Here is a 23,637-nt window from a genome sequence, read left to right on the forward strand (position 1 = left end):
AAAGGAGGATTACGAGAGTTATCCCGGGGATAATTGGTTTAACGTAAGATGAACATTTGATGTCACTGGGCCTGCACACGCTGGGGTCCAGTCTTCAATAAAAGGACACGCTAGAATTTAGAAGATTGAGGGGGGATCTTATAGAAACTTACAAAATTCTTAAGGGGTTGGACAGGCTAGATGCAGGAAGATTGTTCCCGATGTTGGGGAAGTCCAGAACAAGGGGTCACAGTTTAAGGATAAAGGGGAAATCTTTTAGGACTGAGATGAGAAAAAAAATATTTACACAGAGAGTGGTGAATCTGTGGAATTCTCTGCCACAGAAGGTAGTTGAGGCCAGTTCATTGGCTATATTTACGAGGGAGTTAGATGTGGCCCTTGTGGCTAAAGGGATCAGGGGATATGGAGAGGGCAGGTACAGGATACTGAGTTGGATGATCAGCCATGATCATATTGAATGGCGGTGAATTCTCGAAGGGCCGAATGGCCTACTCCTGCACCTATTTTCTATGTTTCTATGACATATCTTTATAAAGGATATGAGGAGGAATTTCTTCAGCCAGAGGGTGGTAAATCTGTGCAATATGGCTGTGGAAACCAAGTCTATGGGTATTTTTAAAGCGGAAATTGGCCGGTTCTTAATGGATAAGGGTGTCAAAGGTTGTGGGGAGAAGACAGAAGAAAGGGGTTGAGAGGGAAAGAGATCAGCCATGAATGATGGGAGTAGAATGGCCTAATTCTGTTCCTATGATATGAACTTGATATTAAGAATCTACCTGAAGCTGCCTTAAAAATTCAGCATCTGCCTCCACTGTCCTTAGACAAAAGATTTGTAACCTGCTGATAGAGGGGGAAAAATCACCTTCCCCATCCTTTCAAGGAAGAGGACCCTTTATTGTTAAACAGAGATCTCTCTATCAAAACTTCTTGAGTTCCTGTGGGTTGCGGTCAAGCTATCTTTTAAACTCCTAGCTGGAAACCTAGTCTGCCTATCCTTTCCTTATAAGACTGCCCATGAATTTCAGCTTTCAGTCTAGCCTACATCTCACTTAACTACAATGCTTTTCTCTGATTTATTTCTCACTGCTTTGTTTGTTGCCCTAACTTAAGGGCCTTCAGCAATTTCATCCAATTTGACTCTGTAACCTCCTCGTGCTCTCACTTTTGCAACTTCAAACTGTTTTGAAGTGTGCCATTTTGGCCAACAAATCCAGGTTGGTTAAAATAGATTAGTATCAAACTTTCTCAGTGGTAACTTGTATATGTGCAGAACTTCACAATGTTTTTGTTTTTCCTTTTTTTCTTTAGTCCAAGTGGCTCTGTATTGGCCTGCATCGAGCAAGTTAAAACATATCTACTTACTGATGGAACTTGCAAATGTGGCTTGGAGTGTCCTCTTATTCTTTCAAAGGTAATAGGAAATTGAGTTGTTTCTCATTTTTGACAACTAATCAAATGTATTCCTTTATAATATGACTCTAATAGAAAAACAAGGACAATTTATTTGCACCATACAAAATGCAAATATTACATATTATTAAGCATCAACACATCAAAATTACACGGATTCCAGTAAGAGATCGCATCAGGTGCTGCTTAAGTTTAGAGAAAGCATTACAAAGCTGATTGACCATGTGCCCTTTCTAAAGAATTGAGAAACTAACAATGAAATGCTAAGATAAGTAATATAGTATGCCACAAAGCTTTTCAAATTAATAAAAGGATAATGGCGATGAGGAAGGAATGATATATAATGCTTTACTGAGTTTAATGTAGTGAGAGTGGAATGAGGAAGATGAACATTGTTTTAAATGGCTGCTCGAGAAAGTCAGTAAGATACGTGGTCACAATTATAAAACATTGAGACAACGCGACAGTAGCAAGTAGAGGAAAGCTCAGAATAGGACTGACCAAAATGATGTTTAAGTTTGTAATAATAGAGAGAGCTTGGCAGGTGAGGACAAATAGTTATTAGAGACTGAGACTTTTATTGCTGCCCAGTGGAGGGGGAAATAATTAAAAAGACACTTCGTATTCGGAGCTTTAGAAGGACCTCTTTAGATTAAGGTTCCAGAGAGAATCTTCAGTACAAAATAGTCCAGTTCCTCATTGCTCCGTTTACTCAACAATTCATCTAATGTCAACTTTATAATACTGAGGATCTCTGGCATGAATTGAGATGTCCAGGCTTAAATTCTAAATGCATTGTAGATTTGTCTTTCTTTCCAAGCTCTTCTTCTCTCCTTTTTAGATAGCAAATCATTATGCTTTTAATAATATTTCTATGATATGTGAAAGTTTTTTTTTTGCACAGTTGTCCAAATGTCAATCAGCTTCATTAAAGATTCAATTGCATTATTCAAGGAAGAACAACTAATATTACTTCATTTTAAAAATAGGTTAGCTGATTATTCACCTCATCACTCATTCATTCTAACAGTGTACAAATTGGCAGGTTTGTTTTCTTTCATCAGATCTGTGATTCAGTTCATTCACCATGAAGTGGTTTAATAATGTGCAGATGTGAAATCAATGGCCTTTTTAAATCTGGAATTATTAATGCTTGAGATGCTTTTCCTTAGTATTTGTAACTTTGCTTTAAATCTTGGAACTTTTTTCTTAGAACAGCAGGACTGCAGCAGTTCCAGAAAGCACCTCTTTACTAGCTGCTTAAAAGAAATAGACGTGCTCAAATGGTGTAATCCATATCCAAACAGCTTTTTTGATCTCAGCAATCACCAGAAATACCGAATTTGATTTACTCATTGTTTGTTTCGTGAATCTTAGAATTATTACCAAGAAGATACTTGAAAAATACTTTCGCCAAGCAAAACTGATAGTATTCATGAGAATAAAAACAAATGTATCCATATTATGCATGAAAACAAACAGTGATAACTTTTATCCTGCTTTTTTGTTATAATTTGCAAACAAATTGAACAGAGAATGCATTTTAGGTTATATAATACAAAAATGTCTTCGATTTTTTTTTAATGGATCTCCATTTACAAATGACATTACAAGCAAAGTCTTGTTCCCTTTGATCTTGTCCTGTTTGGAACAATTGATCTGCATTTTGTTTTACAGATGCACCTACGATCCACTTTTGCATAATTTCACGGATTAATTAATATGCAGCCTAAGAAAGTCACCATGAGTCCTGGCTATGCACCCTAACGTTAATTGGAAAAGGGACAAAGGGAGATGATCTGTTTCTCTCCCAACAGGCACTATCTGACATAGGGAGAAGGCAGGAGAATGGGGTTGAGGGGGAAATAGATCAGCCATGATTGAATGGCAGAGCGGACGCAACGGGCTGAGTCTCGTTTCCTATTTCACTATAAGAAATCCTGCAATGATGTTACCTTTGGCAAACATACAGAAGTTACCAACTGTTGGGTGTAAGTTTTATGTTTCATCACTCGCTACATATAACATCTGGGATATTGTTTGAGGCATATTAAAATAAATAGCTGTACCATTTTACACATCTTCAGCAGATTGGCCGAAGATGTGCTTAGTGGTTGCAAAATATCATGTTTATATCAAGTGCTGGTCCCCAAAGTAATTTACTTTTCCCTGTGAGTATCACGACTTTGAGAATTAATGTTGGGACAGTGAATTAGTAACACAAGCATTATCTTGATTTAAGGTATTCACTTTTGACCCTGGAGCAACCGTCAAACAAAGAACAGCAGAGGATGTGAAGGCAGATGAAGATTTGACAAAACTTTGCATTCATAAACGAAAAATCATTGCTGTAGCTACACTACATAAAAGTATCGAAACACCACATCCTTCCTTGCTTTTAACAAGCCCAGGTGGTGGAACAAGTAAGTTTTTTAAAAATCCAGTAGCATTCAATCCGTTTAAGACTCTGTGTGGATTGTGATTTACGTAAAAGTTGCATTGTCTCTCAACTTTTCCACTCTTCTGTATTTATTATCGCTCTTTGACATTGATATTATAGTTTGCTTTCTATTAACAATAGAGTATACCTAGGATTTTCTTAAAACAGCGTAGAAGCTATAATATGTAATATTGACAAGATCCTTTTAATTGACAAACATTAATAGTAGATAAGCAAAATTTGCAATGTTTTTTTAAACTGGTGTTTAAATGGAATGAGTGTATGAAAGAAAGCAACAACTGTTGTTGCAATATAATTTAGTGCAGTTAATGGGGATTTAAAAAAATAATGCTTTGTCTCATGAACTGGGTAACTGAGTCTTTATCAAATCAAGTGACTGCTGGTATTGCAGAAAAAAATAGAATTAATGAGAATTGGGGTACAATAGCTCAATGGCAAAGTTAATGGATTAGCAACAGGATTATTCATCTGGAGACACACATTTGATTCCCATCACAACTCTGGGGCAACTTAAATTCAAATAAAGAAATATCATTAAAATGGAAAGCTTCTGGTAACCATAACATTTTGTTACTGCTGTGTCATGATAAGATGGCACAGTGTTACATAGACAATAGGTGCAGGAGTAGGCTATTCGGGCCAATGAGCCATTCAATGTGATCATAGCTGACCATCCACAATCAGTACCCCGTTCCTGCCTTCTCCACATACCCCTTGATTCTGCTAGCCCTCAGAGCTCTATCTAACTCTCTTTTGAATGCATCCAGGGAATCTGCCTCCACTGCGTTCTGAGGAAGAGAATTCCACAAATTCACAACTATTTGTGTGAAAATCTTTTTCCTCATCTCAGTACTAAATGGCCTACCCTTTATTCTTAAACTGTGGCCCCTGGCTCTGGATTCCCCCAACATCGGGAACATGTTTCCTGAATCTAGCGTGTCCAATCCCTTCAAAAAAATTTTGTTTCTATAAGATCTCCTCTCATCCTTCTAAATTCCAATGAGCCCAGTCGCTCCATTCTTTCATCTTATAACAGTCCCACCATCATGGGAATGAACCTCGTTCCCTCATTCATTCCCGCACTCCCTCATTAGCAAGAATGTCCTTCCTCAAATTAGGAGACGAAAACTGCACACAATACTACAGGTGTGGTCTCACCAGGGCCTTGTACAACGGCAGAAGGACCTCTTTGCTCCTCTCCTCAACTCCTCTCGTTATGATGGCCAACATGCCATTAGCTTTCTTCACTGCCTGTTGTACCTGTATGCTTACTTTCAGTGACTTGTGACCTAGGGCACCCAGGTCTCATTGTACTTCCCCTTTTCCTAACCAGACACCATTCAGATAAGTAGATAGGTAACGTTTCGGGCCGAAACCCTTCTTCAGACCCGAAACGTTACCTATCTCCTTCGCTCCATAGATGCTGCTGCACCCGCTGAGTTTCTCCAGCATTTTTGTGTACCTTCGATTTTCCAGCATCTGCAGTTCCTTCTTGAACACCATTCAGATAATGCTGCTTCTGCTTCTGCCTGTGAAATTCGCACATTTCCCTTGTGACTGTTCGTTTCCTTCAAGTACTCCATCTTCCTAACACATCTCAATGACATGCTGATTGTTAGATTAAATGGCGACTTTAAATTGTCTGATTGTAGGTGAGTGGTGGAATCTGGCGGTAGATGGGAATGGGAGGAGAATAAAATAGGGTTAGTGCGAATGGGTGCTTGTGAGTTAACGTGAACGTTGGCCTAAGGGTGTCTCTCCATTTCTATGATTGTACTGAAGTAAGTTTTCAGTTACTTCTCTCCTGCTGAAGAAAGCTCTGGCATTAGAAGTTGTACAGAAGATTTTTTTAAATGTGAATATGCCAACAGACAAATTAAACAACTCTCCATGCATAATTTTCTGATTTGCCCTGCAGTTGCTTCTGTTTTTACTTCAGTTGTTTTAATTTCAATCAAGCTATGTTTAAGACCAAGAAGGTGCTTTTGAGAACCTTGACTCTTTTGTTCAAGTTTTATATTTTAATTGCAAAGTTACCATGCATGAATATTAAATTTTTATTTAACCTTTGACACCAGCAGCATCAAATTATAATATTGTTGTTTAAAACTTTGTTCTTGAGGTATAGGTAACATTGGTGATTCAGTTTTTATCTCCCATTTATAGTTGGCCCTGCAGCATTACAAATAAATAACAATGTTAATAATTGGATTCATATTACTGACAGAATCTGGCGTATTATTTATCTGAAGGACATGAGCGAACCATTATGGTTTTTTAGACCAATCCAGCAGCCTTTGTGCTCATTGTCTGAGTAAACCCAGAGGTTACTGAATTTTCATTATTTTGCCATTTGCCCCTCTGGCACTTGAACTTGTGGCCTTCAGGATAATCACTAAGCTATTGTACCTAAATTGACTGATTGGGAGGGGTTTATGACAGCACACGGCAGCTGGTAATGTACAATGCATTCTGTGGTGTTGGCAATAGATATTTGGAAATACCTTTATCATGTTGTCTGGATAAAGGGGCTTTATTAAAACAATAAAATCTGATTTTACTGCAGCTAAAATTGAAGACGGTGCTATTTAAAAATGTTATAGTCTTTATTTGTGTATTTTAAATTTTATTTTATGTGACCTTATGTAATAATCCACAAATTTGAATAGAACACAGTGAAATTGCCAGGTGCAGTTTACTATAAGTGTCTTAACATTATTATTAACTTTCCTTACTAACACACATTTTTTTTCAATAACCATTTTAACCGATGTATTTTTTATGAATGCATTTCAAATATTGATTGGCCCATTCCGGTTATTTCAGCAGAACTATGTATATTGTATTTTCCTTTTCTAATGTTCTCCCCTCCATTCATGAAAGAAGTAACACACATTTGTGAGTTCACAGAAAGAAGTGGCAACGGCCTTTGAGTTTCTCACAACTATCTAGTAAACAAAGTCCTCTCATGTCACGAGTTGCAATTGTTAATAGGATGTTCAGACATGAGACCTTCACAGCCACACACTCAGGTCTATGCCTCCTGTTCGTATGCCCATGATCCAACCAAAAGTCAGTCATTCGTGAGAATCTGGCTGGTTTTCTTGCCGTCTTCCAATTTCAGAATTTTCTCCACCAAACCTTCCAATCTTTGAATCACCAACCCCCCCCCAAAAAAAAACAACCTCAGTGCGCCCAAATTTATTTCAGATTTAGGTTCGTTTTAACTCTGGGACACTGTGGAGCAAAGTAAGGATTGAGATGGTGTGAGCAATGAGATGAAAATAGACTCCTTAATAGATTGATCAGTCTTGTACTTTATTCATGATGTATATGTTTTTTTCAGGTGGCACTCCTATGGTACAATCTCGGGCTGCAACTCCTAGAGCAACGAGAAATAAGTCACAAGAAGTAATAACAAATTCTTCGGTGCCAGACTACAAGAACACATTTCTGCCTAAATTGATGGGGGGTCCCAATGCTGCATCACGGCTTTATCAACAAGACCTATGTGGAAGCCCCCAACAAGAACTTCATGGCTATTCCAGGCAAAGGCTGGGTAGCAATGATCAAGGACAGAAGTCTCCATATCGTGGAAGTCATGGTGGTCTTTCTAGCCCAGCGTCATCAGGATCACAGATCTATGGAGATGGTTCTATATCTCCCAGGACTGATACAATGGGAAGCCCTGACGTGTTTACGCGAAGTAATCCAGGCTTTCATGCTGGGCCAAACTCCAGCCCAATTCACATTAATAGAATACCCCATTCCCCACCCACAGTTCTGATGCAGAATTCTTCATCCCACTCATCCTGTGCTATGGCTGGTAGGACTTCTATACCTCTTTCACCGACAATGACTACAAAAAGCCCAGTAATGAAAAAACCATCTTGTAATTATTCATCGAATATGGATATGCCACGAATTATGTTTCACAAACCTCCCCAAGGACCCCCAACACCATGTGCTCTCCAGAAAAAGCCATTGCCCTCAGAAAAAGATCCGTTAGGTATCCTTGATCCTATACCAAGTAAACCTAATCCAGTACTTATGAATACATCTAATTTCCAGACAACCATGCACTCTCAGGTACCTATGATGAATGTAAACATGCCTCCTGCTGTTGTCCCTCTGCCAAGCAATCTACCATTGCCAACTGTTAAACCTGGCCCAGTAAATCATGGAACTCATGTTCCACGGGTTCAACATTCAACTTCCACATCTGTGTCTCCTGCTCCAGTTACCTCTCCTGTACATATGATTGGATCTGTAATGGGAAGAATTGAGGCGTCACCACAAAGGTCTCGGTCATCATCCACATCATCTGATCACGGAAGCTTAATGATGCCACCTGCAGGACCTCAATCTGGCTGCAGTGGAATAAAGGTTCCTCCAAGGTCGCCAAGGTCATCTATGGGTTCTCCACGGCCATCTATGCCATCCAGTCCATCTACTAAGCCTGATGGGCATCATCAATACAAAGATATTTCTAATCAGCTGTTGGTTGGAATGAACAACGTTTTGAATCCTCAAAATAATCCTCTGTTTCCATCCGTATCTGTTGGGAATGTTCAACAACAAAAGGGTCAGCCAGGTTTGCTAGGAATGCCCTTAAATCAAATTTTGAACCAGCATAATGCTGCCTCATTTCCAGCAAGCAGTTTACTTTCAGCAGCAGCCAAAGCACAGCTAGCTAATCAAAACAAACTGTCTGGTAGTAACAGTAGTGGTGCTGTTGGCAGTGGTGGCAATAGTGAAGGACACAGCACTTTAAATACCATGTTTCCACCAACTACAAACATGCTGCTTTCAGTGAATGAAGGTCAAAGTGGCCGTGCAGCACTGAGAGACAAACTAATGGCACAGCAAAAGGATCCTTTAAGAAAGCGGAAGCAAGCTACCCCGACAGTATTGAGTATGCTGAAACAGTCTCAGATGAGCAGCTCAGGAGTTCCAAAGTCTGTGATTGACTCTTTAAGGAAACAAGGACAAAATTCATCTGTGACTATGAATAACACCATGTCTCAGTTACTTCAGTCAATGAGTTCACAGAGTTCTCAAATCAGTGGCAATAGCAGTGCTAGTTGTGGTAGTTCCACGACAGGTATTTCTTGTTCAACCAACCAACATAATTTTTCAAACACTAGTTTGAACTCTGGTTCCATTCATAACCTATCAGCTCAAAATCTAACAAGAGGGGAAGGTATTTCTTGCCAGAATACAAATAGTAGTTTAATCCACAGTTGTCAGGGCCTAAACAATCAATTTGTTGGGTTAGTTGGACAGCCTCATGATGGTGGCAATTGTGGGCTGCTTCACCAATCTGGAATGACTTTGGGAAATAGTTTGCATTCAAACCATCATTCAAGAATTGCAGCCTCTTCTGTAATGGTACCAAACAGTAGTGGCATTTGTTGCCAAACCAATGCTGACACAGGTATGGTTTTACACTAATTCATTGATTTATTTTTTAATGTTATTTTCAAATTTTGGCTCAAGTTTCAACTGTATATAATTTGCCATTAGTGTTTATCATCTGTGGCACAAGGATTGTACTGATTTCTACATCATCCGATTTCCTTAAATTTGTCAATTTTGTAAATTGCAAAAGGTTTAGATACTTTATCCTAGTATGGTGTCAATTCATCGATACAAATGTTTTGATCAGGAAGTAATTTCTATGTGATTTTACATGCTTTACTTCAGGATTGTAAGTTCAAAGCCCGAATGTTGCTGATCCTTTTAATATTTGATTAATTTCATTGTATTTTATTTTCATTATGCTAATTCGGTTTCATTTATGTGATTATGTGCTTGGTATATAATAAGTAAAAAACAGCCAATTTTTTTGCTTTTAACGTGTTTGAAGCCTCACAGCGACCATTTCCTCACGGATATGAATTTTTGATTTTATTATACATTGAAAATATAAAATTGCATTTCAGTTGAGCAATTAATGTAAAGTATTCTTAATTTATCCACATTTTATTCACATATCATTTGAAAACAGAATCCTACAACAAAGTACCTTCCATTAAAAAAAACTTATGATAATCATGTTGATAATTTTGATTCATCACTAATGTATTGCACAGTGAAAATAAATGCAAAAGTTAAATGTTTACTACCTTGTGTTGGGGCAGAAGAGTCAAAGATCCATGTAGTCTGTATAAAGATTTAATATTTCCAGACTTTATGAAACACAAGTTGAATTGTTAACAGCTTTGGAATTGTGCATTCTGGGAAGACTGGCCATGTATCAACAGTTTTGTCGTATTGCACAACCTTGACTGCATATTGTCTCAATAAGCTTAACTGTTTGGGGATCGTGTTTTGGACAGACTGGCTGGATTGCTTTGTGTGAGGAAATGGCAGCAAGTTAAATAACAAAGGAATCTGCGTGCCATTCACATAGAGTTTTCAGCACAAAGCAGCCACAACAAAGCTGGTCAAAATGAGGAGAACAACGTACACTTAATCGACACATTGTGTTTGTCTAATTGAATTATATGACATGAAATGTAGAGATTCCATGGTGGGAGGGAATGGCATATTTTTCTCTTTGTGCATAATTATTGACAGTTTTCTTGCTATGTCAATTTTTATCTTGTAACAACATTTTCCTCAATTTTCTTGCCCTCATTAATGCTATCCTCTCAGGAGGGCAGGATGGTCCATCCTATGGACATCTGCACAGACGCGAACGTTGTTCCTTGCTCAACCTATCAGGAGGTATGCTTGTGTGCTGTAAAAACTGGATCCATTTTCCATTCCCCATCATCCCAAACAAATAAATAATTTGAGACAGCCCAGAAATTTGAACAGAGTAAAAATGTACTCCATCTAGAACAAGCAGCCTTAAAAAGAATTCTAAATGAAAATCTTCCAAAACCTTACTCTTGGTAAAAATATGCTTGCTGCATGTCTCATTATCAATACATCTTAAGAACATTAACTTTGCATTCTGATTGAAATTTGCTTTTCTATTGGTCTCTTGAACACATTTTGCTATCATTGTACATCTTCATTTCATATCCAGGGCTTAGATTTAAATTTGAATAGAATACAGTTAAAAGTTTGTATTTTGTGGAATGTGAATGGAATTTTCTCTACAAGTATTTGCATCTTGGCCTTTACACAAATGCTCAAGTGGTGATTGAATCTCAGTGAAGAACCTAATCTGGAACCGTTTATGTGACCAAACAATACCATGGAGCAGACAAAAGCACGGAAGTGATTAAACTTGCTTAAAATCCAGAATTATTCCTTGTGTCCATCAGTATGAAGGAGTTGATGGCTCAAACAAAATTATAGAGTAATAATCAGAACTGAATTTTTGCACTGGTTTGTTTGTGACTATTAAGTTCAGATCATCAATTATTTTTATTTGAAATGTAATGTGAGCTGTTCTCACAATGAGTAAATATGTACAAGTTCAAACACAAACATCACCTCCATCAAATTTAGGATTATCTTTGCAGTGAGCTGTGTAGCATTAAGATGTGATGTACCGCTGTCTGACGTCTTTCTCCAGGTGCTGTATTATAATGTGGAGGCGGAAGCTTGAAGAATGATTTTCATAAGTGCCAAAATGCAGTGCTAGTATATTTTCTACTTAAGGTTAGCATTAACTTAATAAACTAAAGGTTGTTCAGGATTCTTTAAAACAAAGATGCTTACAAATGAATTGCATAGTAGGAGTGGGAGAAGGCCACATGGCTCCTTTTGCCTGCGCTGATGTTCAGCGATCAATACTGATCGACACTGCATACCCACCGCAAGCAAACTTTTCATCTTCCTTTATGAAAATCCGTCTACCTCACATTTAAAGTATTAGATTCTGCTTCCATCGCCTTTGAAAAAGAATGCCAAGGGAAAAAGTCTTAAATGGGTGACCCCTTTTTTATTTAAACAATAACCTTCTCCACCCCGTTGTAAATTCATTCACAAGGGGAAGCTATCTTTTTCACATCCAATGTTAAAATTCTTCAAGATTTTGTATGTTTCAACCAAGTTTCCTATCCCCTTTCTAAATTCCAGTTGGTAAAAGCAGAGCCTGTTCAACATTTCCTCATAAGACAACTCACCAACAAGTACATTTAACTATTAACAATTTATTAACATATTTCCTTAAATAGGGAGACCAAAACTGGAAATATGGGTTGACCAATGTGCCCTACATAACCTCCATACTTTTGTATACAATTCACCTTGCCATGAACTATTATAATCTGTTTTTCCTTTTGTTGCAGCAAATGGTTTGAAATGGGTTTAATGCAAGCAGGGTATGATTATAAACCACTTCCATAAATTGAACACTTTAAAATTGCGGCAGAACTAATGATTTATGACCTTATGGTTTACTCAAACTGATATGTTCATGACATCCGAGATGCAATATTGATGATGCAAAATACATTAAAAAGAATGCAAAGTGCAGTTGCAAATGTGTTCCAATCATTTTCTATCATACATTCCACAGCGTTAGAGTTCAAAATGGCACTTTTCTCAATTTAATGAACACAAACTTAAACTGGTTGAAAAGTATCATTAACTAGAAATCATTCTTTCCCACGTGCCTTTTCTGGCTCGACATTGAGATATGTAATTTACTCCTCTTATTCTTCATTCATTTGTTCCATTGTAGACCAGGTAACTTGATTTTGAATGTGTTTCCACTTCTGTGTAATATTTATTCACTTTGTATTACGAGACAACAACATCTAGGAAAGCGTGTTCTTCTTACTTGTTACCTTAATATTTTCTGGTTCCATTCTTATCTCATAATATTATGACCTTGGGATCATTATAGGACCAGTTGTAGTATGTGTATATTGGGTAAACTGAAATTAAAATTACAACAAACTATGTATGATTTTATTTTTATATTTGTTTAGTTTACATATTTATACAGTTGGGTAAAGTTATACATAAAATACTTGTGTGAAGAAAAATTAACTTTTTTCACTTGTGTTAAATTAATCACTACAATTCAGAATTCCAATCCTTAAGTATATTCAAGATTGTTCTTTACTACACATAATCTGCAATTAATATGTGCACTGCAGCAACTTTATGTAACCAATTAATCGGTTTAGGTTTATTATGCATTTGATGGCTCATGACTATTTCTAGGCCGATGCTCATTTGGATATAGAATTGACATGTTTGTTCAAACTTTTTAATAAATGTTATTAAAAATGAGCTGTTGACAAAATTGTGTAACTCCATGCACTTGTGCTGTTTGGCTAAAATGTAATGCTTGTAGTTCAACTTCGTCTTATCTCGCGATAGTAAAATAGAGTATGATTTAAAAATAATTCCCAATCAGGCCAATTTTATCACTGCATGTTTAGAATGCTTGTATCAACATGTGTTCGGGAAAGTCGCACTTAAATCAAGACACTTCAATGTTTCTTTATATTTGTTTATCAATACTTTCCACTTAGAGTGGCCGCTGTTGGGGATAGAATCATTAACACTTCAAGTTAATTATATAATGCAAAATGTTCTCTACTGGGTAAAAATAGTAAGAATAAAATGTATGGTGGTTGTATAGCTCAATAAAACATCACTGTCATAAATAAACAATGATTTCAGGAATACCAGGTGAACACCATTTAACTTTAAGTAAAACTGTACTTTGCAATTTCATGTTGTATAAAACAAATATAACTGAGATCAAACTTGACTTTAACAATAATTTGCATTTATGTCACAAAGCATCCCAAATATTGTTTCGAGTGAATTCATTCACTTTTGGGCTGAAGACCACTGTTCAGAAATGTGAAAATGTACCAGTGAAGTGTTACTGATCTGTTATTCTTTGAGCCTTCAGTAACCTTATGTTTCCGATAAACTCTTAGAATGGATAGTTTATGGAGATTTGCCCAGGAGGTTGCTCTCATTCAACAACATTTGCCAAACTACATTAGAAATGTACATAACTGTGCAACGGATTAAAGTAATATTGATAATATCAGACTCTCAATTGTTCCTATTGGCATCCCAATGTCAGTTTTTTTGTTAATATATATAATTTGCTCATTATGTTTGATAGCTTTAATTTTTATGGTGCCTATATCACAATAAATGTACTAAGGTACATCATAGTTGGGAAAACTAATATTAAGCCAGGAAAATATACATTTTAAATGTATACATGCTAAATAAATTGGGTATTGCTCAGGACAGTTTGCCAGTTTATGTCATTCTTAATTCCTAATGTATTAATTACCTCTGAATATTTATCTTTTGTTAAGAATATGCAGCTGCAATGATATATTATAACAGGGGAAAGATTTGGACCTAACAGATCTATTGGCTTAATGCAAACAAAGAATATAGTGCTTCAAAAACATCTTTGAATGACTTCTACTTCCACCTACTCCAAAGAAATATAATTGAAACCTGATTCCAATGTACGTGCCAGATCCCAAATTGATAAAAATAGACCTATTCAGTCATTTTCTTTCTGAGTAATGATCCTTACTGAACCAAGAAATGAGAGACTGAAAGAAGTTGCCTTCCAGGCTCCAATGTGAAGAAGCCATATCTGGCTAATGAACTGCTGTCTAATTTGATCTTAAATCTTTTCTGTTTCTTAACATAACCTCAATTCAATTAATATTTTTATCGGATATTCGCTAATTCCCTTAGTTTTAAGTTTATTTTTATTTCATATCACAGCTTCCCATTGTTAATGAGTCCTCTCAGTGAACGCTTATTTTCATGCTTATTTTCTTCCTAAAGTGAGGTATTCAAATCAGACAGAATTTTCTGACTACAGTTTAACCGGTCATTTATATTTGTTTAGTATTTTATATTCCAAACTATTGTTAAAATCTCAGCCAACATATTTTATTCAGATTTAATGTGTCCGCTCAACTTCAGCACATTTGTCATTTTTAAAGTCACGCACTGTTTATGTCATGTTTTCTCTCTCCCAAATGTATTATATCATCTTTCACAACATTAGGTTTGATTTGATGTCTATCTGCATCTGGAGTGATTAATCTTTACAGCTATCTACACCTTATTTGTGGGGTTTTTTGAAGTCCAAATTTAAATTGCTTGTGTCTGTAAAGAAGGACAAAGGTTCCTATTAAATATATTTAATATCATTTCCCAGTGAAAAAAACAAACCATATCACTCTTCTAGGATTCCTGTTTTTTAAACATCCAAACTTTGTTTACTTACTACTTTTAATATGTCTAAATACAAGTAAATATTTCTTAAATTTCTTGTGGGGCACCTTAGCAGATTCTATTGTTAATCTAGGTCAACAATAATAATTAAATAGCCCATTTCAAAGCACCCCTTTTACATCTCCAATGTCCATTCAAAAGAGGTCCTGTTTCAACTGCTGATCAACAAGTCAAAGTTGCAAACTTTTGGGTGGGAAAAACTGAATTTTGGATGAGATTCAATGTCTCTCGAGACAGATCGTCGATAGGAAGAGTTTATAGGAATAGACAATAGGTGCAGGAGTAGGCCATTTGACCCTTCGAGCCAGCACCACCATTCAATGTGATCATGGCTGATCATATGGGCCAACTGCAGGGAAACGGGACTAGCCCAGAATACCAACTGGTTTGGTCTGGATAAATTGGCCAAAAGGATCTAATTTCCATCTCTCTTGCTCCATGACCTCTAAGTAGTAATTAAAGCTTAACATTAATTTTGTATATATTTGCATTTAACAATAGACAATAGGTGCAGGAGTAGGCCATTTGACACTTCGAGCCAGTATTCAATGTGATCATGGCTGATCATCCCCAATCAGTACCCCGTTCCTGCCTTCGCCCCATATCCCCTGACTCTGCTATTTTTAAGAGCCCTATCTAGCTCTCTCTTGAAAGCATCCAAAGAACCTGCCTCCACCGCCCTCCGAGGCAGAGAATTCCACAGACTCACCACTCTCTGTGAGAAAAAGTGTTTCCTCGTCTCCATTTGAAATGGCTTACTCCTTATTCTTAAACTGTGGCCCCTGGTTCTGGACTCCCCCAACATCGGGAACATGTTTCCTGCCTCTAGTGTGTCCAAGCCCTTAACAATCATATATGTTTCAATGCTGATGCAGTCTGTCAGTGACGTGTATGATATCGATTTGGTTATAATTTTATTCACGCTCAGTCTCAATTGTAGTTAGATTTTTATTCATCCTATTAGCCTCACTGATATTGTATTAAACTGGCCCCAGTGTATTGTCAGTAGCCAGACCTGTGAGCTCAACAAAAAACAGGGCAGTTTTTTGTTTCTGGGAAAGTTATGATAATTTCAACAAACATGAAATTCCATCTATATAATATAAATAGACATAATATAAATAGCATCTTAATATTTTTTGCAATGTTATATCATAATTGAGAGTGCTATTAAATAATTAAGTGATTCGTATCAGACTGCTTGGACATTTTCAAAATCATTTTTTGTTGATGCATCAATTTTGTAGTTTTAACTTGTAAAGTAAAGCTAATTATAAGTATGTTGCTTAATTGGGAAACATGAAGCACTTACTGCAGTAGATCGTCCGTATGCAGTAGATCGATCAGAGAGATTGAAGATAATTTTCATTAATTTGCAATTTTCCAAGTTTCTAGTGGGATTATTTTAGATATAAATTAAGTATTAAGCAGTTAAGTATTAAGTTCATATAATGTACAACTAAAGAAAAGTCGAAAGGTGATTCAAATGTAAATTAGCCCAATATGCAGGATTTACTTTGTAAATAAGTACCATGATGTTGGTTAAACAGGTAATTTCCTGCAGTAGCATGTGTAATATGCTTGCACCGTTGTTAAAAATGTGTGGAATCATAAAATTGATGCTGATGTTATTATACTTCTCCGACTGAAAATCAGACCATTATCTGGTTACATGTACAATCTTTTTAATCTTTTATGTATTTTGTGTGGGTTGTTTTTGTACATAATCTAGAGCCCAGGTGAGCTCTTCTGCTCCAAAGTAGTGATTACATGATCAGGAACCTAAGGAAAAATAAATCTATTGGCCTCATTACATTAAATGCAAACATTTGATGTGTTTAGTTTGATTCGTATTCAATTGGAAAATCTATATTCTGTTGAACTTAAACACATATTTGCAGGACTATTTTTGTTTTATGCACTGATATTTACCCATTGTATTTCAAAGACCTCAGAATATCAGTTACTCCAACGTTATTTTTAACTTGAGATACAAATTTCAGGAATGGCACATTTAACTTCTTGTGTGCTTTGGATTTTTTTTTTTGGGAGAGATTGACAGAAATGTTTAAGAATTTAAATTGTTTGCCAGAAATTCAAGAAATATCATTTAACTCTAATTTGAAATGTTATGGGCCTGTCCCACTAACACGACTCTTCAGCGACTGTCTTCAAACCTTCAAGCTCGAGGGCACTCGCCTGAAAAACCTCGAGCTGGATCGACCGCAAGCCGGATCGACTGTCTGCGTGCACACACACCCACACACACACAAACACATTGCAAAGGCGGGGGCCAGGGAAAGCGGGGGAGCGCTGTCTGAAATTCACACCCGCGATGAACAGGAAGGTAAAAGACGGCTGGCACAGTTACGGTAAATCCTTTAGAGAGTGCGGAGAGGGGGGGGGGGCGAGTGAGAAGGGGGGAGAAGGAATGGAGATGCTTTTAAGAAGCCAGACAACTTTTAATAAAGTTTAGCGGGCATTTAACATTACTGATTGGTTTACTTACCTTTTTTCTCAATGAGCTTTAGCTTCGATTGCCTTTGATTACCTACGATAGCATTACGACCTACTATGACCTACCTCGACTAAACTTACGAGTTAAAAAATATTGATTTTTTTTTTACATGGCGACCTTTTTTTACTCGCGGGCATTTTTCAGCATGTTGAAAATACGCCGCAACCTAGCTGAGGCCTTGAGTACGCGGGGACTACTCGAGCATGAAGGAGACTTACAAAGACCTCGTGTCGACCATGCTGCGATTATGAGTCGAGGGCAAACTCTTCTAAACTCGCAAATTAGGTCCCACAGTGGGACAGGCCCTTTAGGCATACTGGAACATTTTACAATTTAGAGTTACTTGCAACATTTTGCACCATTCAATTTATTCTAAATTCACTTCGGTGGAACCTATTTTCATTTTTAACCAAAGGTTTTTGTTCCATTAGTTCTAATGTAATCACTATTTAGAAATGTTTTGAGCATCACTTTTGATTTGAACTGATGTATTTTGCATTGCCTGATATATAGTTTCCTGCATTTGTGTCAAGTGAGAAAAGCATTTTTATTTTCTCTAGGGTTTTATGCTGTAGGATATTTAATAATGACGAGTTTGTGTTGGGTTTAAATATTGTGTTTGGTTCTTTAAGAATGGATTTAATATGTCCAATTTATAACAGACAAAATGAAGAGCTGGTCAAGTGGATAATCAAACCTAGCAAATTAATCTTTTTGTTGTTAGTTCCCATGTTAAATTGTTAATGTAAAAATCGGAATGTGAAATGTAATCATTATAAATGCGAACACAAGTAATTAAGATATTTTGCTCATCTTTAACCTATCTGTGGGTTTCAGGTAGTTCTGGCCAGGCAGCATCCATGGCCATTGCAGGCACCAACCAACTTGCCATTACCAAGACAACATCCGTTCTGCAAGATGGAGTTATAGTTACAACAGCAGCTGGAAATGCATTGCATAATCAGATCCCCATGGGGGGTACACTTCCCATCATTGGTCAAAACAAGGCTTTTCATTTTGGACATGCCATCCCTACGAGTAGCAATCATACCCACTCTCTGAACCCAAACCTGCTTGGCTCTCTGTCCATTCCTTTTGCAATGAACCAGCAACATCTTCTGAACCAGAATATGCTGAACATGTTACCCACATCAGTAGATGGCAAGGGAGAAGTCTCTATGAATCCTTTGGGAATTCTGAACCCAAATTTAAATGCAGCTTTGACTTTGCTTCCTGGTGATTTGGCGGGACAGACTTTACAACCTGTTCAGCTTTTGGCAACACTGTTTCAAAACCAGGCACAGGCTACAATGCTACCCCTTACATCTTTTAACTTGACTCTCCCAGATTTATTGCAGCAACAAAACCACCCTTCACCTTCTGTGACACAAATCCAATCCCCGCCAGATCATTTGCATAGCAATCAATTAGTTAGTAACAGATCACAAACCCTTTTGACAAACCCTCTGGGGAACCCTTTACCAAGCCTTTCAAGCATTGATACCACTACAAACCCTCTCCTCCTCCCAGCTGTCACAGCAGCCCCAGGACTAATGGCCCTCAATCCCCATCTGTTGCGAAGTGTTCTGCACTCTCCTTTGAACCATGGTATAAATCACTCTGAAGTTTCCATAGCAACCTCATCCCAGGCAACCACTACCACCAGTACATCATCCGTAGCAGCACTTGCTGTCTCAACTCTTGGTGGGACAGCAGTCATGTCAATGGCAGAATCGCTGCTACCCATTTCAGCTGCTGGGCATGCAACAGGACCTACAAAATTGAACAACTTGCTACCACACCTCCCTTTGCTAGGAACCAACTTTCTTGGTAAGTTTTAAATTGCCAAGTGACTGGTACATTTTACTTGTGTCAAGAAATTCAATAGACATTTCAGCAATGTTATTTTTAATCTCTATTTAAAATATTCTTAAAAATGAGTTAGGGTATTAAATGTTTTGGACAGAAAACTTCCTCTTCACCTGGTACAGATTGAAATGTACTTGTGTGGAGTTACTCCATTTATTAATAGTTCAATCTCATGGAAAATAAATTGGGATTTTAAATATGTCACATGAATTAAGGAGTGCAACAAATATTACTGCAAGGAATTGTTTTCTCCCCATTTAAATCATTAGGAATGTATATGGATGATGGACAAATGTTTTGATCAGGCAAATAACACCTAAAAATCCTGAAAACGTATGTTAAGTGTACTTATTTCAGGAGATTCCTTTAACTTGCATTTCACATGCTTCCACTGCAATTTTTACATTTTTATCAGATTTCTGGAAAGCTTTGTTTTGGAGTGAAATTTTTATCAAGTAACATTTCAAGACTGGATTTATTTCAGTAAAACGGAATGACCTTGGTTGACGTAAGGAGTTAGTGTACAATGTAGTTAGTCACATGAGATATAAAAATTTTTGACGGAGTCGACTAATGGAAAATATAAAGAACCACTGATTTCTGTACGAGTAAATGATGGGAGTTGGCATTAGCTAATCTATTTAATTTCAATAACTATTTTGCCCCCTTATTGACCGACTTTCAAGAACTGATATTTGCAGCAAGTGAAACAAGGATCTAGGACTTGAATGAACAGGAAAAGCAACTGCATTTCCTTATTTAGTCAGAATGAAGAGTTGTGATATAACTAGCATGAGTTGAAATACTTTAATATGAATTTGGAAGAAATAATGGAGGGAAAGTGGCTGAATTACGACTATGAAAAGAAACAAAAGTCGTTTTTAAAATTAGAAATTTAATATCGTTCAGTAATGTTTTGAAGTTTAAGAAATGTGACTGCCATTGTGACGCTTGGTATTCGCTGGGAGTATTTGACAATAAAATTATTAAGATAATCTCATAGCTAGTTTGGATTTAATTAAATATGTCTGAAATTTAAATGGTTGCATCACAAGTTCATTGCTTCATTTCCGATTAGTTGTAAATTTTTCACAAAGATAGACCATAACTTGTGTTACTCAGTACACATCAGTGGTGAGACAAACAGCAAGATGTCATTTTCACGAGGTTGTTAACAGTTTATGATATCTCAATCAGCACCAATGGATCTCCACATTTCCTATGCAATGTCCTTCACCTGAGCATGCTGTAGCATTCACATAGGAACAATGAGTTTCACTGGCAATTTGACACAAAATTATGGGCTAAGTCAAAGAACGGAAAAAGATATTTTAAGATATTTAATTTATTTATACTCGGCAGTAAAATTGCCTGTTTTCAATGAATTGCCATTAATGATGAATTTTGTTTTCAACTATTTTATAGCTTTAATATTTTAACTGAGGTATTTGCTTGGAATTTGGCTAAAGAAAGCCTCTTTAAAAGCTGTCCTTTGCTTGTGCCCAATAAACAAAACTAAAAGATAATTGAGTTTTTGAAAATATACTCAACTGACAATCCTCAATTTTCAGACTTCTTCAGCCAACTGGGAGCTGAAAAGTCATCTATCCATGTTCTGCAGGCATGCTTCCTGACCCACTAAGTTACTCCAGTATTGTGTGCCTGCCTTTAATGTAAAATCAGTTACTGTAAAACTAAAACAAATTAATAGTGCTACCTTTTAATTTAACAAAACATACATCAAATATTTTATTGGTCGAGTACAGAACCAAAATAACTGCAGATGCTGTTTCACTGACCTCTCTGCCAGTTGCTAACCATATTCAAATTCCAATTCCCACAATGACCTTTCTCCTGGGCCTTCTCCTTTGCCAAAGCGAGGCCACACGGAATGTGTAGGGAGGAACAGCAGATATTGGTTTAAACGGAAGACACAAAAAGTTGGAGTAACTCAGCGGGTCAGGCAGCATCTCTGGAAAAAAGGAATAGGTGACATTTCTGGTCAAGACCCTTCAGACTGAGAGTCAGTGGAAAGGGAAATGAGAGAAAAAGATGGTACTTAGGACAAATGAGTGAAAGATATGCAGAAAGCAATGATAATCAAGGAAACGTGAAGTCCATGATGGTCCATGATGGTCCATTGTTGACTGTGGGATAGGTGATAACGAGTTATTACAGACAGTGAAACTCAACAGATAGTTAATACATAGTGGGACTGAGGCCATACACAAACTGGTGGAACAGCATCTCGTATTCCTCTTGGGTAGCTTACAAACCAACAGTATGAACATTGAATTCTCTATTTTTAGGTAATCTCGACTAACCTCTCCTCCTTCCCCCCCATTTCCCAACCCTGTGCCCTACCTAGACACACACCTATTTATCCCCTCCAACCCCTTTTCTCGCTCTGGATTCACAACACAACTCTTCAAGCTGTCATATACCTTCTGTTATATCTGACCCTTGTTCCAAACATCTTCCTATCAAAAACCAATGTCGACTTATTACCTGCTGTGTTAATACAATTGGATATCTGCTTGTTCTCAAGCCTATATCTTGAATCTTTTTTTAAAACCCTGTTCCACTTGCAACATTTATTGTTGAGAGGACCTTGGTCAATTGAGTTGATTACAACTTCCGTGCACAATCATTTTTTTGCCGCCAATTATACTTTCCCGGCAATATGCACTGATTTTGTCTCATTGACTATCGTTTTGAAATTGTGTGGTGATGTGCTCTGCCAGTCTTTTTTAAATCAATGCGCTCTGCCATAACTATGACTATGAAAAGAACTTGTGAATATTAATTATTGTGCATCAACAAAAATTATCTACGTAAGATTCAAATAGTGAACCATCCATTACATATAGACTGCAAATGAACCATTTCCAATTAGTTGCAGATTTGCATTACAGTTATATAATATTGTTCATCAACCAATTAAATCCTGAATTGGTGTTTAATAACTTGAATTAGGCAACGAAAAATTTGTTATTTTCAATAATACTTTATAATAAGATTAATAGTTTGAAATCTCATGTATCGATGTAGCAAACCATTTTATACAATTTGGGACAGTAATATCATTTGTCAAGTTAAGAATTTATTGTTGGTTCCATTATATAGTAATTCCATGAATATTGCTTATAGCCATGCTGCTGAGCTTTTCACCCCAAATTGGTTACCCCCTAAAGTAGGCTTATAGTATCTCTATCTTGGTAATAACATGCATTTGGCCGATTCTCTTTATGACATCTCATCCATACCTCTGTTATTTCTGGACACAGTGCTGGTGAATCTCAGCAAGTCAGGGAGACCCAAAACATCACCTATCCTGAGATGCTGCCTGACCTGCTGAGTTACTCCAGTACTTTGTGTCCTCCTTTGTATTAAGCAGCATCTGCAGTTCCTTGGGTCTGTACCCTGTTACCTCTGGATTTGTCTACTCAATAATCTTGGAATATGCAAACAAGGAACTGCTTTTCTTTTTTACAGGGATTTGGTGGGATTATACTCGAGTGCAGTATTGGCTCCATTCCCAAGAGAGAATGTATTTGTTTTGGAAACATTACAGAATAAATGCACCAGGAGATCCCTATATTGAGTAGGACAGCCTATACTACTCATTTGTATCATTAAAGTATACGGGATTTTGTGAACCTTCTTTCTTAGCTGAAAAAAGGAGTAGAAATATAGAGGTAGAGGTTGGTTCCTCTAGAGGGTTGTGATTCTCTATATTTCTATACCCCATCAAGCTGTGGGTGCTTAGTGAATGAGCATATGGAAGGCTGAGATCGATAAGAGTTTTGGATGCAAATAGAATCTAGCGATGCACATATTGTACGTGGAAGTGGATTTTTTTAATGGAGCATCCGCCATGTTCACATTGATTGAATGAGAATTTTTAAGGCGACGTGAGCTCTTCTTATGTTTCTACGATATAAACGATTTAAGTCATATTTCATGTACTGTCCTGATTATCCATTGCCCGTACCTGTTGATTAATTCCTTCACATCTCCAATCTGAAAATGTTGCCCCTATCTGAAAAACTTACACATAATCTGGTATTCTGGAATTTTGTCTAGAAAATCTTTCTGCTGTCCATTTCCCATTGTCCTTTTGTATACTCTTTGGTCATGTCCCAATATATGCAATTTTTCATTTTAATAT

General features: G+C 37.0%; 1 protein-coding gene across 5 annotated transcripts in view; it reads left to right on the forward strand.

The window, feature by feature from the left end:
• mbd5 (methyl-CpG binding domain protein 5) overlaps window positions 1–23,637 on the forward strand; it is a 212,993-nt gene that overhangs the window by 132,986 nt on the left and 56,370 nt on the right. For 3 of the 5 annotated variants that reach the window (XM_033024719.1, XM_033024721.1, XM_033024720.1), the window contains exons 3-7: window positions 1,309–1,411; window positions 3,653–3,833; window positions 7,218–9,308; window positions 10,532–10,603; window positions 18,435–19,427. In XM_033024719.1, coding sequence (XP_032880610.1) covers window positions 1,309–1,411; window positions 3,653–3,833; window positions 7,218–9,308; window positions 10,532–10,603; window positions 18,435–19,427 — 3,440 coding nt within the window. The remainder of the gene's footprint in view (window positions 1–1,308; window positions 1,412–3,652; window positions 3,834–7,217; window positions 9,309–10,531; window positions 10,604–18,434; window positions 19,428–23,637) is intronic. The other 2 variants (XM_033024722.1, XM_033024723.1) reach the window with 2 other exon arrangements.

This window comes from Amblyraja radiata, chromosome 7 (genome assembly GCF_010909765.2).
Source record: "Amblyraja radiata isolate CabotCenter1 chromosome 7, sAmbRad1.1.pri, whole genome shotgun sequence".
Classification (NCBI taxonomy): domain Eukaryota; kingdom Metazoa; phylum Chordata; class Chondrichthyes; order Rajiformes; family Rajidae; genus Amblyraja; species Amblyraja radiata.